This window comes from Onychostruthus taczanowskii, unplaced genomic scaffold (genome assembly GCF_017590055.1).
Source record: "Onychostruthus taczanowskii isolate IOZ18803 unplaced genomic scaffold, ASM1759005v1 scaffold11, whole genome shotgun sequence".
In the NCBI taxonomy this organism is placed as follows: domain Eukaryota; kingdom Metazoa; phylum Chordata; class Aves; order Passeriformes; family Passeridae; genus Onychostruthus; species Onychostruthus taczanowskii.
Genome location: NW_024497629.1, coordinates 5,131,529 through 5,151,651, shown reverse-complemented (window position 1 = coordinate 5,151,651; position 20,123 = coordinate 5,131,529). Strand labels below are relative to the sequence as shown.

At 38.1% G+C, this 20,123-nt stretch overlaps 1 protein-coding gene across 1 annotated transcript; it reads left to right on the top strand.

Moving 5' to 3' along the window:
* The first annotated feature begins 657 nt into the window (after window positions 1-657).
* On the top strand, window positions 658-16,348 carry GEN1 (GEN1 Holliday junction 5' flap endonuclease). Its single transcript, XM_041420089.1, has 13 exons — window positions 658-818; window positions 2,268-2,454; window positions 3,816-3,992; window positions 6,523-6,633; window positions 8,576-8,649; window positions 9,136-9,227; window positions 10,062-10,212; window positions 10,331-10,367; window positions 10,469-10,549; window positions 11,151-11,281; window positions 13,982-14,043; window positions 14,570-14,710; window positions 14,922-16,348. The coding sequence occupies exons 1-13, from the start codon at window positions 658-660 to the stop codon at window positions 16,346-16,348; spliced, it is 2,832 nt and encodes a 943-aa protein (XP_041276023.1).
* The last annotated feature ends 3,775 nt before the right edge of the window (window positions 16,349-20,123 follow it).

Here is a 20,123-nt window from a genome sequence, read left to right as displayed (position 1 = left end):
AGGACCGTATGGCAGCTGGATCTTAAGAATGCCATCTGTGAGCAACCACAGCAGCAATAACATCTTTTCCTGAACTCCAACTTGAATTTCCCAATTCAGAATCTCTGGGTGTTGACCCCTCTTGTATCATCTTGAAATGCAAGGAAAGTTTAAATTCTGTTGTCATTGTAAATATTCCTCAAATAGCTTTAAGCTACTTCTATTTTAACAGAAAATTTTAATGTGAATCCTACCTCAAATCAGGAAGTAATTTCCTTAAGAATTCTGTGGTTTGTTTTTTAATAAAACTTGGATTGTGTTTATGTAAGGGACACATGAGACTTGGAAATGAATAATTTTTTCATTGTTTATTTTTTCTTTTCCTTAACTGAGTTTGGTTTTATTGATGTTCAGCTTAATAGTAATGCAGCTGTTCCATCCAAAGAAGGTATTTGGTAATAAACCATCTGTGAACTGGAGTCACTACACTTAGAAGTCTTGGAAGTGGACTTGGACTTGCAAGTGTTCTTGCCTCAAAAAAGTAGAACTTAGAGTGGCAAATATATTTCTCTTCTGAACCTCACAGTCATAATGCTTCATGTCATATCCTGAAACTGTTTTGTTTTGTTTGGTCTCCACAGTTAAAATCTATCTTCTGACAACAAGGAAGCAAAAACAATGGGAGTGACTTACCTTTGGCAAATCCTTGAACCTGTGAGACAACCTGTCAACATGAGCAGTCTCAGAGGGAAAACACTTGCTGTTGATTTAAGTTTGTGGGTTTGTGAAGCACAGACCGTTAAAAAGATGGTTGGAGTAGTTACCAAGCCACATCTCAGGTATCCGTATAAATTATTCCAGCCAAATGTCTTGGAGCTGTATAATTTAAATATGTTACTTATTCAATAGACTTCTGAGAGTAGCTCTGAAATTCATATGACTGGTGTTTTGATTCAGTTATCACTTATGCTACATATGTAAAGGGTCTGAAGTTAGTTCTGAGTAGGACCCCCATGTTGAATTAAATATGTTTAAATCATTCTTCAGGCATTTGAACAAGAGGAATATGTATATATTTTTAGTTTAAATGACTTATCTAAGGAATGAGCATGTCTAAGCATCCATAATTTCAAAGCACTGTTCTCTGCAAAGAGTGCTAACAATAAGGAAAACGTACACAGATTTTCATCAGTGCTTGTTAGTTACCAGTGTAGAATACTGACTTACTAGATGGTGTTATACACTCCTGTGACTTCTGTTGAATTCAGCATGATATAAAATATCAGCATAATAAAAAATCTCAGCATTTTCTGAGAATAATGTCTTAAAATGTTTTATACTTAAGAACTCAAATGGGTAATTAACTGTAAAACTGGCAGCATTAGCAAAGTCATTACATCAGTCTGGTAGGGTGTCCTGTGTGCAGTGGAATGGAAGTCCAGACCTCCAAAGCAAGATAAAAGGTTGAACAGATTTCTACCAAAAAGTGTTTTGAGACAGTTGAATTTTTTTTGAGAATTTGTATTTTTGAGTAACTTATTGTATGGATTGATTTTTTTACATCATTTGTGAAAACAGAACTAACCTCAAAAGACTAGCTTACTGTTTTTTGCTAGTAGTAACTGTACAGAATTAAATTAGTGCAATGGTCTCTCCATGTCTGTCAAAGAAATACAAATGTTTGATCTACTACTTTTGAAAGATTGATGCTGGAATTACTGGTTAAAGCATATGCTGTTTGATATGACTGCTGTTAATTTTACTGTTGTAGTCCAAATATTTATTAGTGCAGCCTTGTAAAACTCCACTCCTCAGTGGTGCTGGTTTGCATAATAAATTGACATGGTAATGGTAGCTAGAAGTCTGTCCAATACTACAGCATTCAGTCACTTGAGGTGTACCTGTATTGATAGATTTGGGGTTAATATTTGATATAAAATAATGAATATAAATATGTGTTTGGAGGCAGATTTTGGATATTGAATATATTTTTATTAAGCCTTTTAAGTTTGCTTACATCTTAACACCTGAAAAACATCCTTTCTGTCCTTACATGGTATTTTCTTGGGAATTTTGTAAAGCTGCTACAATTTCATAGTATGAACATTTCAGCCAAAGACAGAAATATAGATCAGAGGTTTGTTTAGTTTTGGGGTGAGAAAATCATTAGAGGTAAAGACAATGCTAGGATTTTTCCAGTGGTATGGTCAGGAAAATATAAGGAAAATGTCTGAAGAAATGAGTCTTCACAAATAGTTCCATTTCTGGAACACTTTGCTTTATTGCAGAAACCTATTTTTTCGGTTCTCTTTCTTTACATCAATGGGAATTAAACTAGTGTTTGTCATGGAGGGAGAGGCCCCCAGGCTGAAAGCAGACACCATGAGCAAGAGGAATGAGATGCGCTATGGGCCTTCGAAGAAAGCTGGAGCTGTAGGAACAGGGAGATCTTTATTTAAAGCCATGTTAAAAGAGGTGAGTAACTGAGTGTTGAAGTATTTTTAATGTAATAGAAAGAAATCGCAACCAAATTAAATACAGGAGCTTGAAATAATTGACAGCTTTTGCTACAACCCACCCCTGAAGGCCAGGTAACTGAGGCTCTTAAGAGATTCCTTCGGGACAGATTAGGGTGGAATGACACTGAATGACTGGTGCCTACATCTTTTACACCTGAGCCAGTGGTGTAAAGGAGGAAATTGGCAGGATAAAAAAAGCATTATCCCACCTCACAGGATCTGGTTATTGTTGGCCTCACCCAGCTCAAAAACCAGCTTGTTGCATAACAAAGGCTGTTGTTTTTTTTTTTTGCATCCTCCCATGGTGGGTGTGCACTCCCTGTGTCATACTGGATCAGAGGTTTCACCAACACACACCCAAAAATTCTCCTGCTCTTCGGCTGGGGGGGAAAACGTGGCCTCAGGACAGCACCTGTTGATTTTTCAAATGGCCAATTATTTAAGTGATTAATCCCTAATATTTCAGTGTCTCACAGTTTTATACACAACAAATGTAAACAATGTTTTGAGGTTTGAAGGATCTTTGAAGTGCATCTTTGAAGTCAGGCCTTGCAGCATTTGTTAAGTGTTATAGAAGACAAACAACGTCAGAACAATTTTCTCATTGATATGTTCCTGTGCATATTGTGCTGTTGTGATTGACAACCATAATTGCAAAATTTAACTTTGCTGTTCTTTTATGGTGTTAGTATCCATACTTCTTCATATGTTCCCACCCCATTAACCATTTTTGTCTATTCAAAATTCTATGAAGTAGAATTTATGGGCACTCAGGGCTTCACTAGACTGTACATACCAATCCATGTTTAATTCTAAAATAAAATACTTTCTCTGAAATTTGTAAGTATATATCAGTGTGTCTTGCACAGTGGTCCAGTCTTGCTAGGATGACAGAATTATACTTTTCTGCTTGATATTCTTGGGAAGTTTGGCACCTGTTGGAAGATGTCTGTTCTGGCTCAGCATTACTGCTTGAGTAAACAGCATTACTTCTCAAAGATAAATGCTCCTTTGTTACTACTCTTCTGAAAACATCCTAAATATCTATTTAAAGTGTAAAGATTTTCGTGAAGGAATGGCCATTAATCATGGTGTGTTCAAGTCCTGTAATTAATACTTAGCTCTTTGTGGATAACTGCTTTTCACTGATACAGGAAATTATTTTTTGCTGAAGTAGTGCTTTCATTGATGAGGTGTTACATTGGCAGAACAACAGTAGTGGTTTTTAAATGCACTTGTGTCTGAGAAAATGCATGCTAATAAGTGAATTTAATAGCTCAACATTCAACCTCTTTCCTTCTGTGTTCCTTCTTTTAGTGTCTTGAACTGCTGGAGTGTTTAGGTGTCCCTTGGGTTCAAGCAGCTGGAGAAGCAGAGGCAATGTGTGCCTACCTAAATGCAAAAGGACTTGTTGATGGCTGCATTACCAATGACGGAGATGTTTTCTTGTATGGAGCTCAAACAGTTTACAGGAACTTTGCCATGAATGCTAAGGTAATGTACCTCACCCTGTTCTCAACCTTTCCATAGACTCTTTACAGAAATGTAAATAGAAAGAAGGGACTTGAAAAAATACTTACATGTTATTAAACTTATCTTGTAGCAGTGGAGTTTGTTTAAAATAGTATGTTTAAGACAGGAACATTTTATTTAATTCACTGGTAATTCTTGTATTGGCTGTGAGAGGAAAACTACTGAAAACAGGGTAATATTGCCTGTGCTTGTAGTAAGTACCCTGTGGTGTCTCAGATAAAGCTAAATAGCAATTTTTTTTCCTGTTTCCTCCTTTACTGTGGAGAAGTTGAGTGAAGTAATTGCTTCCTATAAATTTTACCCTTTGGTCGTATGAGAGTGATCAGCCTCCTGGGTCTAATAAGTGTTCATATACTTGCATCTCACAGGTTCATTTTATTATGAATATACTTGCAATTAATGCTGTCCGTCCCAATTGAATATGAATAGTGTAGGGATTGTACATCTGTATCACAATCAATTTTTGTGACCACTCAGAAAACCAAATAATTTATGGCCTTAAACTGAAGTGTTCATTTGTTAAGAATACAATTTTCCAGAAATGGTGAAAGGCTACCCCAAATTTCTGTAATTTATAATGTTCATCTGAAAGACTTGTTGAAAAAATACATCAGAGATTGTGCGAAAATCAATGAACAAAAGAAGTGCACTACAAATAAGTAACTCAAAAAAAATAGGGTTGATGGAAGATTATTTACTTTGGTGACATAATGTTTGAGTTCTTCCTTGACCTGGTGCTTTCATTCAACTTCTTTGTCATTTATCACCAACAGTGAAGGCAAGCTCAATGTTACAGATGTACTTAGTTACATCTATAGGTCAGCATAAAAATAATTTGTGAGTATGCAGGGGGCACACTGTCAGGGGCAGCTGTTCTAGCGAGATGGATCACTTTGGTTTGGTGGCTTGTGGGGGGATTTTTTTGTTGTGATTGAGGAAGAGGACAATGTTAATCTTGATTCCATTTTGTATTTGAGTCCCTTTACTTTTCAAATATTTCTTTAGCTTATGCCTGATATGTTAGATAACATTTTTATTCTTTTTCTTTTATTTTACTTAAGTAGTACATTGAAATGTTTACAAGCATTTTAAAAACTTCACTTCCTGAAATGACTTGGCACAGCCACTAGGATTTGATAACATTAGCTTTTCCACTTTTTTAAATAATGTTAGTTTTGCCACATTTTTTTCTACAGGTAGTAAACAATAAAAACACTGAGAGTCACTAAGTTGGAAGGGACCCATCAGGATCATTGAGTCCAACTCCTGGCTCTGAACAGGACAGCCCAAGAGTCACCATGTGCCTGCGAGCCTTGTCCAAACACTTTCTGAACTCTGTCAGGGGTATCTTGGTGCTGTAACCACTTCCTTGGGGAGCCTGTTCCAGTGCCCAACCACCCTTTGGGTGAAACACATCTTCCTGATGCTCAACCCAAACCTCCTCGATGCAGCTTCATGCGGCTTCCTCGAGCCCTGTCACTGGTCACCAGAGTGAAAAGATCAGAGATCAGTGTCTGTCCCTCTCCTTCCCCTTGGTCCCTTCTCAGTCTCCTCCAGGCTGAACAGACCAAATGACTTCAGCCACTCCTCACACAGCTTCCCCTCAAGGCCCTTCACCATCTTTGTTGCCTCCTTTGGATGGTCTCTAATGGTTTAATGAAGTTTTAATATTGTGGCACCCCAAAACTGCCCCCAGCACTTGAGGTGAGGCTGCCCCAGTGCTGAGCAGAGCAGGACAATCCCCTCCCTTGCCCAGCTGGCCATGCTGTCCCTGATGCCCCCAGGACAGGGATGGCCCTCCTGGCTGCCAGGGCACTGCTGCCTCGTGTTCAGCTTGCCATCAGCCAGGATCCCCAGTCCCTTTCTGTAGCACTGCTCTCCAGCCTCTCATTGCCCAGTCTGTGCACACAGCCAGGGCTGCCCCTGCCAGGTGCAGGATCCAGCACTTCCCCTTGTTAAACTTCATATGGCTGGTGAACACTCATCTCTCCAGTTTGTCTCTTTGCCCTTCAGGGAGTCAACAACTCCTCCCAATTTAGTGTTGTTGGTAAACTTACTTAGTGTTCCTTCCAATCGTGAAATTTAATTAACCCTTTTGGTATTGCCTTCAGGATGATAATGAAGTTGTTGAGAAGTGGGCTGAGGATAGGAGCCCTGTGGAACTCCTCTTGTGAGAAGGTGCCAGCTTGATTTAACCCTATCCACTGTGACTCTTTGTGCCTGACCTGTGAGACAGTTCGTCACCCATCATGTAAAATGGTTATCCAGCTGTGTGCTGGACCTCTTGGCTTATTTCAGTTTCTTTCAACAGCTGTTGACCATACTTGAAGTTCCAGAACTGCAGTTGTTCACGTGGTGTCAGTGCATTAGATTATAAATTTTAATGGCAATTAATTTTTGGTGTAAGCAATGCCAATTGAATGTGACTCAGCGCAGTTCCTTCCCTGTAACAGATGTAACAGAAATAATATGTAATAAATTTCTCTTGCAGGATCCACATCTTGACAGTTACACAATGTCCTCTATTAAAGAGAAACTCGGATGTGACAGAGAGTCTTTGATTGGGCTAGCAGTTCTTCTGGGCTGTGATTATCTTCCAAAAGTAAGCAATATAATTATTTTTTATTTGGTGCTTACACTGTCTTGAAAAAGTGTATCAAGGGAGATGTGCATGCTGGAAAAGCTTATGCAATGCATGATTACTGAGATCCAGTAGAAGATGTGTAGGAAGCCACTGTAAATTCTATTTGTAAAAGGCTAAAGATATTTAAAATGGTCTATGAACATCAGTCTCTCTAAGACTGTTTTGTCTCGTTCCAAACCTTTTCTGTAATGGAGGTGAAGGCAAAAGTTTAAATGCCAATTACGTTGAGCCAAGGTGTGAGAGCTCCATTATTTATGAGGATGCTTTGTAACAAGTCACATACAAGTGCATCCCTGGCAGAGGAGCTGTGGAAAATGAGAAAAAATGGCTTTGTCTGTGCTCTTTGGAAGACTTTGTAGTGGTGGTTTTGGGCTGTAGTTATTAGTAAAGGCAATTCTGGATGCAGTTTGGATATATTCCTGTTCCATTGTTTGTAAATATATGATTTACAAAGAATTAGAAATGATCTATTTGGAAGTTTACCTAATTAATTGAGAGGAATCTCACTCATTACTACTTCACTTCTTTATTTTTGTTCTTTATTGTAAACTCTGAATTCTTTTTTGAGACTTTGAACAGAAGCTGTTGTAGTAGCTATTTGAAAGGGAGAAGAAGTGGGATGAAACTTGATTTCCATACAGTTCATCATGTAGTGACTTCAGGCAATGATTGCTCCCATTCAGGCTTGCAGCAGATATCTAGTTATTCTTAAATAATTGTGTCCCAGCTTGATAAAACTAGCCTTTAAACAACTGATACTGCTGGAAAAAACAAACCTTTCATTGTTTTTGTTTTTGGGATTTTTTTAAAAATTTTGTTTCTGTTATAGGAATCTTTAAATAGTTTGTTACTACTGTGTAAAGAGAGGGAGTAAAAAAAACAGTGGATAATCCGTGGTTATTGTACCAAAGCAGTTCCTGGAATGCCAGATTCTTACATAGCCTTAAAATGTCACAATTATGTGATACCAGATAGATCCTTTGAATTATTGCAGCTCAGCAAGGTAGATGAAGACAGAAACTTGTAAAGAAAGCTGAATTATAGGAGTGCATTGGGAAAGGAGATTGGCAGAACAGGTAAATGAGAATACCATGCTATAATTGCACTTATTTTGTTGAAAATACATCAAAATAATCCTTTCCTTGCAGAAACTGAATATCTGACTTTACTTGAATATTTGACTGTAGTCCAATGAGGACTTGGTTTAAAATATAGATTTATTTTATATGGTTGTATGTATTCAGTTGTGCCATTACAACTGAATAAAAATAGATTTATTTGTAATGATGCTGTAGAAAGTACTCAATACAATCTTCAGGTGTATTGATTCTTAGCAAAATAGGGTGAAGATGGAAAGAACTGGAAAGCAATATGTGTGTTTTAAATCATAGACTGATACAGTAGTTTGGGTCAGAAGGGACCTCTGAAGTTCATTTAGTCCAAAGTCCAACCCCCCTGCAGTGAGAGACATCTTCAATTAAACCAGGTCACTCAGAGCCCCATTCCAGCCTGACCCTGAATATTTCCAGAATGGAGCATCTACCCCTTCCCTGGGCAACCTGTGCCAGTGTTTCTCTACTTCATTGTAATTTCTCTTTTCTGAATTGAACTTGTTTTAGTTTATTATTGCTTCCTGCTTCCTTCTTTGCCTTGTTTTATCTCAGGTGCTGTTGAGCATAAGAACAGCTTGTGTGTTACACTGGCAATACAGCTGTAACCTGTATCTGTGATCTGTAATCACCTTCTCTGCCCTTAAACTTGGTCAAAAATATTTTTCTCAATTTATTCTCAACATCTGGGATCACTTTTTGTCATTTCTCTACACTATGTAATAAAGATGTTTTTGTGAGAATATGAATATTTTGTTTGTAATTAAATAATATTTCATATTTCACTATAGGGTGTTCCAGGAGTTGGGAAGGAGCAAGCTTTAAAGTTAATTGAGACTCTGCAAGGTCAAAACTTATTGCAAAGGTAAAATGGAAATTGACATAACTGTTTTTTATTCAAAGACTTAATAGTATGTACTTCAGCTCCAAGACAATGTTTGTAATACTTTAAGTTACGGAGGATGTTACCACATTCCTTACCTTGTGCTTGCTAAAGGAATTGTTTTGCTAGGCAAGTCTCCTATTTGTTTTAAACATGAGCTGTCTCCTAACTCTTGAGCTAGCAGGTATAAGTTGATATATTGGAGTGAAAGTTGTAGGGACTGCTGAGACTTGCTGCTTTTAGTTGGGTTGTGGATTAGGATTTGAGATACCAAGTGCTTTCTATGTTATCATAATGTGTGTGTCAATGCTAGAAATCCAACATGATGTACTGTAAAAGACCCTTGTTTCATAAGTTGAGAAACTGTTTCTTGGATAAATGCTTGACAAGTATAAAGAAATTCTTTTTCAGTGGTTTAAGTGTGAAAGCTAAAAATATTTCTTGATCCTTTTAACATGATCCTTTCAGGTTTGAGCAGTGGAAGGAAAAATTTCAGTATGATGATAATCCACCTTTGGTTGTTAAAAGGGTAATTCATTGTTCACAGTGCCATCATCCAGGTCAGTGTGAAAAGTGCTGAGCTGTGCTTTTAGCCTAATTGTTTACTTTTTATTATGGAGTGATGAGTTTTGTTTTATTGGATTTTGGGTTTTTTTCTGCTAGTGTTAAAAATGCTTTTCAGCTTCCATCTTCATGTTTTCAATATTGCACATATGTACCCTTAAACATATACCCTTTGTGCATATACCCTTATATAAACACTTCTAAGGCTTGGGACTAATTTTCTTCAAATGTGAAACTGGTTGACAGCAGATGGAATGTTATCATAATGCTGTTGTGGGATCCCAGATATTTGCCTTTTTAACATGACCAGTAAAGACAGCATGCTATACTCTGTACTGCCTAGCAACTATTTCTTTATTTGCTGGAACTGGTCCTGCATCAAGAGGACGAAATCTCGTCTCATTGATGAGGTATGTGGCAGTGTTTTTTGAAGAAGAAATTAATCCCAAAGACCTTGATTTTGGTATCATCTTTGATCAGTGAACTCATTCAAGTCCATCATTTGGTGAAGGAAAAGCCTGATTCAAATATATTACTTTTATGTGTTTTCCAGGTTATCACACATTACTTCTGTAGTTTTTTGATAATAAGTTTCCAGCTTAAGATCTGAAACTGTTGAAGGAAAATGTCTTCAGAAGAATGGAAGCCTGCATGTCTTCTTCAGTTTTTACTATAGATTCATAAATGCAGCTAATGCACTCAGATCTGCTTACAGTTGCCATTCACGTCACATTCATACGTGTTCTGAGCTTTGTATTTGCAATATTGCCTTTATAGGTTTGGAGATTTTGGAAACCCCTTTTCTCCTCACTTTGTGTCTGTTGCTATAGGATCTCAGAAGGAACACGAGCACAATGGATGTAAATTCTGTGAAAGTGTGAGATGCTGCAAACCCAGTGACTCCAAACACTGCTGCCCCTGTGCATGGCATCGGTGGGAGCGAGTGAAACAAGCAAATGCAGTGGAGGACAGTATCAGAAAGTAGGAATGGCCTGAAAATTTAACTGCTTTCCCCTGCATTCACATGCAGGGTGAGCATTTAGATGCTGCATTTTTCCCATTTGTCGTCAGTCCTTAACACATTTGTTTTTATCTCCAGAAAAGCCATGAGTTGTGAGGGCTTTCCATTTTCTGAGGTAACAAACAATCCTACTTAATATCAATTGTTTTAATCAATTAGTTTAAATTTCAGCTTTTTGTCCTCTCTTAAACTGTTTCTTTTATGTTTTATCTAAAGGTTATCCAAGAGTTTCTTGTAAACAAGAATAAATTGATCAACATAAAGGAATGTCAAAGGCCAAATTTATTGTCCTTTCAGGTATGTAACAAAATATTGAATATTCAGCTTTGTAGTCTTTTATTTATTACTAAGGAAGTGATAATGGTGATCTTCATTGGTAATTTTATTTGAAATAAGAACTAAAGAATCTTGCTACAACATCTTAATACACCTCACTGTTTTGAAAGCCTAAAACTGAAGACTTGGGAAGAAATCAGTTTCATTTTTGGGGTTTGATGACAGTGTAAGAATTATGGATAGTAGAGTAGATCACAGTTGAACAGTGTGGCTTTAATGAAGATCCATATTCATTGTCCCACATGTGAAATCTGTAACTTTCACAGCTCCTGGTAGAGCTGGTGTGAACCTGACAAGGTGTTTAACAACTGCCTTATCCCTGCTGCTGCCACCACACAACTGTTCCTTGGCTTGTCACTGACAGCTGATGAATGTGCCCTGCTAGGGACGCCTGTTCCCTCCCTTGGCAGTGAGGTGTTGTTGGGCATTACACCAATATATAAAAGTACTCTAGATATTTTAAGTATTTAGCCCAGTGTCCCAACTACATAACTATCTAAGCATGACATCTAATAGAATAAAGAATGTTTTAAAGTTTGGGATTTTTTTTTAATACAAACAGCTGTTTGCTTCAGAGAAGATGGAATGGACCAAACATTATGCTTGTAAGAAGCTGTTAGCACTTTTGACACGTTATGATATGATCCAGAGAAAATCTGGATACATTGACTCAAAACAACTGCAGGCAATACGGTAATGTACCTTGATTTCTTCAACTTAATATGTTTACTTCTGCTGGCAGATAAAAACCACAAGGTTTTTTTCTGGAAAAAAGGAAATACGGTATTCTTCCATGTGTGTTTCAAGCTTTGTGCTTGTTTTGAATAGAGGTAAAAATTCAGATCAGTGCACCAATTCTACTACTGCTGCACAAAGTAATACGTAGAGCAGTCTCATTCTGACTGGCCGTGCTTGTGTTCTCCTATGCTTGCTTTTTGTTCCTTTTCCTTGGATCTGCCTCGGTCCTCTGCTCAGGTACACAGCATACATTTAATTGAATTCTGTGTCTCAAAGTAAGAGTTCAGGCTTAGAAATTAGCATCTGGAAATTTAGTCAGAGTCTCAGATTGCTTATCAGACCTACCAGCTGTCACTGTATTATGTGTCAACACTACTTTTCATTCAGGACTGCTACATCTAGAAATGTAAGAATGGCCAAGTATACAGTTACTAAAAATGGACATGCAAGGAAGAAAAAGCAAGATAAGCATGTAATTACTTTCTCCCAGAATACTTTTCCACGATCCAGATTGCTATTACTTAGGAATTTACTGAGCCGGAATGAACATTTTCTTATTCTGTCAGCCCTCAATGTATTTTTTTTTTCTTAATGATCTAATCTCTTCTTAAACTTAAGTCAAGTTCTAGAATCTGCAGTGTCTGTTGGCAAATCTGAACTTCACTTTGTGAAGGGAATTGTGACTTATTTTAACTTTATCTGATGGTTTCTTTTCCCAAATGAAGCCCAAATTCTCCCTGCCTCCCCAATTCTTTTATTGGAAGAAGTTTAGTAATTTTTCCGTGCTAGTCAAGGTTTTTAGACATTAATTTTGGGGCACAGGAGGACAGTCAATATCAGTGATAGTATCACTTCTGAGTTGATGTGTCATAGTCTTGAATTAGTACTTCTAGAGATGCTGATCTATTCAGTGTTATCTTTCAAAAGATTGGGGAGACTGGTTGGAGAATGCTTTTTAAATAGGTTGGCAAGATAAATTACCAGCATTTACCTTTATGAATGAATTCATTGACATTCTCTGTTTATAACACATTCTGGAGTTTCAGAAGTTTAAAAGAGAGATGGTGAGTGCTCTGGAAGATTTCTTTTGTTAGCAAGTGTTTAAAAATGGTTCAGCAGGATCAGCATGACCCTACTCTTCATGCATAGGAAGCTACTAAACTGCGGTGTAGATAGTCTTTTTAGAAAAATCTCAGTGCCTGACTGTCCCTGCTCAGTTCAAGTTGTGTCTCTCCTCATGTTCTCATACAAAAGATATAAATGACCCTGTCTGGTCATTCAGAAAATTACTGTCAACAGCCTTCTCTGGCATTAGAATCTTAAAATCATAGAATCATTTGGTTTGGAGAAGTCCAACCATTAACCTGACACTGACAAGTCCACCACTAAACTGTGTCCCTCAGTTCCGCCTCTACACATCTTTTAAATTAGGTATCTCCAGGGATGGTGGCTTAACAGCTTCTCTGGGCACTTTGTTCCAATGCTTGACAACCCTTTCCATTAAGAAATTGTTTCTAATATCCAATGTAGTCTTCCCCTAGTACAGCTTGAGGCCATTTCCTTTCCTTTCCAGCTCCTTCATCAGCTCCACTGCCCTTCTCTGGACATGCTCCAGCACATCCAGTATGACCCCTTGTGGTGAGGGGCCCAGAAATAGACACAGGATTTGAGGTGTGGCCTCAGCAGTGCTGAGTGCAGGTGGATCATCCCTGTCCTGGTCCTGCTGACCACTCTGTTACTGATCCAGGCCAGATGCCATTGGCCTTGCCTACCTGGGCACACTGTGGCTCATGTTGAACTGCTGTTGACCAACACTCCCAGATCCTTTTGCTCTTGTTCTCTTTCCAGCCGCTCTTCCCCAGCCTGTAGCACTGCAGGGGTTGTTGTGACCCAAGGGCAGGACCCAGCACTTGGCCTTGTTGAACCTCACACCACTGGCCTCAGCATCAGTCCAGCCTGTCCAGGTTCCCCTGCAGAGCCTTCCTGCTCTCCAGCAGGTCAGCGCTCCTGCCCAACTTGGTGTTGTCTGTGAACTGACCGAGAGTGCACTTGATCCCCTCATCCAGGTCACTGATAGAGACATTAAACAGGACTGGCCCCAGTAGTGAGCCCCGGGGAGCCCCAGCAGTGACTGACCTCCAGCTGGATGTAACTCCACTCACCACCCCTCTCTGAGCTTGACCATCTAAACCATTTTTAACCCAGTGCACCTATCCCAGCAATGAGAAGCCAGTTTCCCTAGGAGAAAGCTAGGAAATGGCATCAAAAGTTTTATTGAAGTCTAGGCAGACAACATCTACAACCTTGCTCTCATCTCCTAAGTCGGTCACCCTGTCAAAGAAGGAGATCAGGTTGGTCAGACAGGACATGCCTTTCAGGCTGGTCAGCTGATGGTTGGAGGAGCCTGCATTATGTTTGTATCTTACAGAAAAGCTTTTTTATTTTGTGTGAATGCTCTTCTGAGTGTCAAATAAAAATGTTTCAGTGGTCAAATCTATACTAGAAATTTTACTGTATACAGAGGTAGTGTATTTTTTTAAAAGATGTAGTAATTTCAATTTTATGAGAAGATTTTTTTTTCTCTGAATCATTCCAAATTAGAATATTGAAATATTTTTAGATTTAAGTCATTTAATGGACTTCCTCTTCTTACAGGATTGTTAAGACACGTGTTAAAAATGGAATTCCTTGTTTTGAAATTGAATGGCAAAAACCAGGTGGGTCTGGTTTCTATGTACATTATGGAACAAAACAGTCCATAGAAAAAGACAAAATCAAGCTTTAAAGAGGACAAGAGTTTGGCAACACTCTAAGGCAATAGAATGTGGGGGAGATTGGAAACTGTTCTGTGGAAATAACAGGAAATGTGGATCAAATTTCATGTACCCTGAAAGAAAAAGCAATGCTTTAAAGAAAACAAATTTACCTGGAAAGCAAGGGACTCAGTCTTCAACTTTTTCTGGTACTTGTAAATAAGACCTAGACTGTGTATTTCATACCTTATTTCACTATGTACCTAAGGCTGTCACTATTTACTAGCTAGAAACTTTTCTGTGCTGCCAGACTCCTCCCTGTAGTGTGACCATTTCTGCCAGGAGACTGGCAGGAAGAAAAATACTTTACTTGTAGATAAATGTCAAATATCATACTATTGACTTTTTATGTACCTTCTTTGCTCTTTGGTTTTTCATTCCCTACTTTGACATGTCATTCATATCAAAAGTACATTCATTATTTTTTCAGAACATTATGTTGATCCAGAAGATGAGCCTGTGGAGTTGTTTGTAGTCACAGTAGAAGAGTCTTTGTTTCAGGCTGCTTATCCTGATGTTGTTGCCCTCTATCAAGTGGAAAAGTCAGACATTCTTCAGAAGAAACAGAAAAGTAAGTCCAGAAGCTTATTTTTTATGAATCCATGTGTCTTGCCAGAATGCAAAAAAGCAGAAAACATTTCTTCCACTCTTGAACAATACAATGCTAAAGCAAGATGAGGCGACTGTGCTTTATTCTTTCTATTCTGTACTTCTGCACTAAGAAATATGAACTGTGATTTATATGCCATTCAAAGTGCACTTTTTATTATTTTTCTTTTCAGAAAAGAAAGACAGATCAGAAGAAAAGGAATTACCAAATTCTTATGATGAAATTACCAATCTTCTGTCTCAAATTAATTTAAAGCCTACAAACAGAATTCTTTCTGTGCAACACTCCATGTCAGATACAAAAACTCTCCCAGAAGATCAGACACAGCTGAGAAGTACTGGATCAAAAGATGTAGCATTGCCTTCAGCTTCCTGCATAACAACAGTTCACGTGTCAGCATCAGCAGCTGCTCTTGCTGACTCATCTGTGCCCTCACAATGCACTAAATATTCAGGGATATCATCCTCTTCCTTTGTACCAGCTGGTCTGCAACTGAGCAGTACTGATGGGAAAGGAACCTCCTTCAGCACTGCACCAGCCCGTGGAGGTGATGACCGTGACCCAGCAGCTGACTTAACCACATGCATAAAATACTCACATGCACTAAGTCGTGAAACAGTAAGAAATAACTCAGAATATTCTGATGTTACACATTCTGATAGTGAAGATGATGTGTTCTCAAATGATGTTATGGGACAACTTCAGGAGTGGTCTTTAAGCGAGCGAATACTTAAGAAGGCTCCCATTCCATCACAGCCTTTGTCTGAAGATGCAGTGCAACTGGAGTCTTTGAATTGTTTTAAACAAACAAAAGAAACATTGAATCCTGATAGAAATCACGTCTCTTCCTCATGTCAGTTAAATAACCTAGTGCAGGAAAATAAAAATGTTCTATCAGAAAATTCTGCTAGTGAATCCAGCATATGCATCTATCAAGATGCATACAAAAAAGCTGACATCCTGGCTGAAATGGTGCAAAAAAACCCTTCCAGAAGTGGTTCAGCATCTCTAGCCCGCAGTGGTCAAACACCAGAGACATTTCATCCTGCGTGTGAAATGCTGCCAGTGTCTCAAAAGCCAGCAGATGCAACTGGCTGTCACATTAAAGAAACTTGTATTAAAACTACTTGGAAAGCTTCTTTTAAGAAGAGTGTCTGTCAGAACATATGCTCTTCTAGTGAAGACAGTGATGATGGGCACGTGGATAAAATCCTGGTTTATGAGCAGCAGAAAAGGCAACTGAACCCTGGCAAGTTTAAAAAATGTTTTACAAAGAAAAATAGCATTGTTTCTAGCAATAGGACAAAGAGTGACTCAGCCCTTACAATTACGGGGAAGAAGAAAATGACTGATTTAAAGAAAGCTGTTAACAGTTTCTCAGTGCAAGAAGCTCCAAAACCATCCTCTGTAGAAGAAGTTAATTGTTCCCAAAGTCCAGAGCGACCAATTGGAAGATTGGGTTCTGATCCCACACAGCAAGATAAAAATGCTGTTCTGACTTCTGCATGGGCAGACAGTCCCCTTCCTCTGTCTGAAAGACTGAAAGGAAGAATCAAAATCAATTCGGTTCTCCATAAAATAGACAATGATAGCAATTAATTGTCAGTTCTTGAAGAGTTCTTTCTCAAAGCTTCTGCAGTATGCGCTATCAATCTTACGTGGACACAGTTTTAATGAATAGGAAGTGCTGGCACTGGAGCTGAACTTTGAAACTAAAATGTTAACAAAAGTGCCAAACAGTTGATTGTAGGCAAGTACCAGTCATTCTGTGTGTGTTTACATTCTGAACTGGATACAGTATGCAAGGATGAGGGAGATTTATTTAAGAAAAAGGGTTTTTTTTCCCAATCAGTTGTGCAGATTTTGTGTACAGCTATTAGTCTTGCTTACAAAAACACTTACTAGAAAACAGTGCCTGCAGTGCTGTTGGATTTTCCTAATAAGACAAAATGATGTAGCATTTTTAAACTGAAATTCTCCATTCTCCTCCACTAATTTAATTTTGCAAGTTTTGAAATGGGTTTTGAAATCTTGTGTTTCTGGTTGTATTGACCATTTCTGAAGGACCAGATAGAGACACACAGCAGGTGTACCTCACAGGGTAGCTAAATTTATATCTGCTGTGCCCCATAATAAGCTGTTCTTTGTGGGTGCCCCTCTTCCAAAGAGTGGAATAAGCCATGTAAGGATACTCTGGTGTTGTAGCTGTCATATCTAATATTTAAGGAGATTTGATGACTAATTAAATTTAATTAGGGCATTTTTTTTTAAAGAAGGTTGAAATCTCATTTAAAATTCACTTCCATTCATAATAGAGTGAAAGTTACAGAAAATCTAGTTATCATATTGCAAATTCTTTGAATAATATCATGTTTGAGCGTTTTTTAAAAGAGGAAACGTGAGTACAATTACAGTTTTGAAGGTGCTCTTCCTACCTCTTTATTACAGAAGCAGTCGCTGTTCATACACCAAAAAAAGTTCTCAACAGTTGCCTGTTGGAGGAATGCCTCCTTGTCTGTATTAGGTGTTTGTAACCTTTTTCTGTGCACCAGTCAGAAGGAAGACAATTCTTGCCAAGACATATTGGTAACAAGAGAAATTTAGAATATCTGTGCCTTAGTGAAAATGTCAGTTCTTCATCATGGTCAAGGACCAAGTTTGGAAGCTGAATTCCAGATGTGTTTAAGGAAGACAGGTAGCCTATAGCTAATACACTCTGCAATTAGACAAAATGGTACTTTCTTAGTTTACTCTCTGGGAAGATGGAAAAGTTTTATTCATAATTGATTTTCCAAATGAGAGATGTATTCTGGAAATTATAAAATCAAAAATATTAGGAATTTATTTTCAGTTTTGAAGATGGTCTTTGTCTTCTGGGGCCTCTTAAGTGCCCAGCTGATGTGAGAAGGTAGCTGGAAGAACAGTGTTGTGAAGAAGAGTAAGAGTCACCTGGCAGTTTTAAAGGAGGAGATTCATAGCATGACAGAATGGTTTGGGTTGGAGGGGACCTTAAAAACAGCTGGTTCCAACCCCCGTGCCATGGGCAGGGAAGCATTCCTTATGCAGCGGTCAGTAATGGAGAGATCTGAATGGGAGTTCTTTTTGTGGAAAAACACTGGTTTTGGTTATGTATGATTTTTTTATTTTTATTTTTTTTGCTGATGGTTTTGAATACTGAAAGTTGAAATCAAGTGTTTAAATTTTGATTAATAAAAATGCCAACACCATGTGAATGTACTCACTTTTGTTCCCTCCCAGGGTATGGGAATGTGCTCATTTGTTGGGGGATCATTCAGTTTCACCCACAATGTGTGAATTTCTGTGATTTAGAGTTTTCTTTAGAATCAGGGGGCCAAGAGTGGATTTTGGAGGGAATTTTCTTTGTCTTCCAAATCTGCTTGAGATGACTGCTTTAGTGGATGAGTAGGTGAAAATACTGTTAGAATTTTGTGAATTATGAAAGTCAGAAATGAGATATATTAAGAACTGCAGAGGAAAAAATATTATGTTGCTGATTTTTCCTACTAATTAATTGGGTTTCACAAGTACAGTTCAAGCATGAAAAGTAAAAAATTCTCCATTTTTTCATATGTAATACATCCAAATTTTGTGCCAATTTTCTGTCACTACTTAAGAAGCAGCAATAGATGTGGCGGAAAAAACTACTGTGTAGAATGTGCCCTCTATTTACGCTGTAGCTGCTCCTTGCAGTAAATAAAAACATTTATCATTGGGGGTGACTGTTGCTTGAATTAAGCTTGGGATTCATTACAGAAGGATAATTACAGTTTTTAAATTGTTTTGGTTTCTCATCTTTATGTAATTTACTCCATCTAAAGATTAGGGATGTTTTTTCTTTGGAGTTTTTTACTGTGTTGACTGCTTTGCAACCTCTCACACTTGTGAGAATGATGTTTAAGTAAATTGAGGAGGTGTAACATAACTCTTCTGCAAAGAACGTTTCTCCAGGATTATGTTAAACTGCCTGTAAGAATAAATCAGTTGATGCATCAACCTCATGAGCCTGAATAGATTTTCATTTATCATCTGTCTGAATAGGCTCTACCAGGGTGCTTCATACAAAGTAATGAAAATGTAGCTACTATGGAGGTGGGGCAGGTAAGGGGCTCATTGTTCTTAAAGTCATTTTCTGAAAGGTTTTCTGCACAACTGTTGTCCTAGCTCGAGTACTTTACCTGATCTGTCACTCTTGCTGGCATCCCTCTAGCTTGAATGATGCTCACAGAGATACAGAGCAGAGCCATAGATAGGTTCTGTCTTAGCAGGGTAAATATTATTCCCACTTACGAATGGCATTAAATATTAAATGCAGCTCATTTGTTCAGCATAGCTTGACAAAGGAAACATTTACTTGGCATTCCTTAGGATTTTAAGTTACTATTTTAGGTCCACAATCAACAAGAAAGGAAAATAAATGCTGTTTACATGGAATGTATATGTAGAGATAGAAAACACATATTTAAAAGATCACCTCTCAATGTCTCTCTATCCCATTGTCATTTTTCCATTCATAGAGATTACTGAAATACCCACGTGTGAACCTACCTAACAAACACAAAAATTTGATGAACATAATAAGTCTTTTGACAGTTAACCAAGAAATTTTCTAATTTGAAAAGGCATTTATTTAGCTTGGCACAGCCTTGGCTCTGTGCTCTTGTGTCAAGGGAGATGCTTGGAAATGGAGTGGCAAAAGAGACTAATGGCAGCTGTTACTTGAGACAAGATAGTCTTTTCATGTCTAAAAAGGTGTCAGGCCCTGCCATATTATAACAGCAGATAAAAGGAAACTGCAGTTAGAATATTACTGGGAGTTGTTGTAAACCCAAGTGCTACTGACAAAACAGTAAACTCGGCGCTAGATTTGGCGCTTTTTCCTTCAGGAAACAAAAACACTTTAACTGTTTCAAGAAAACAAAATTACAATCGGTGACAGAACCACTCTGCACAGTTCTCCTGCTCATGTATCCTGCATTATAGCTACCATCAGTACTGAATTTAATTTAATCACATAGGAAACTTTAAAAGTTCTTTAAGCCCAAGCCTTGTCTCCACCCCTGCCCCAATTTCCCTTGACCACGTTGTAGAGGTTTTGCCACTTCAGAGACTGTTTTGCCACTTCAGAAACAACTAGCCCTGCTAAAATTCCTGATGCATATTTAATTTTCACTAGCTGCCTGACTAAAAATCAATTAAGAAAAGAAGTTAATCAGGAATATTTTAAATGCCAATGTAGTGTAGAAGTAGCTCTACATTCGTCTTTGTTATTTGAATATCTTATTTCAAAATGCAATTTGCTCTGCCAGAGCACTTCTGCAGCCAAGCTTGAAGCCCAGCTAGTTGTCTCATCAAA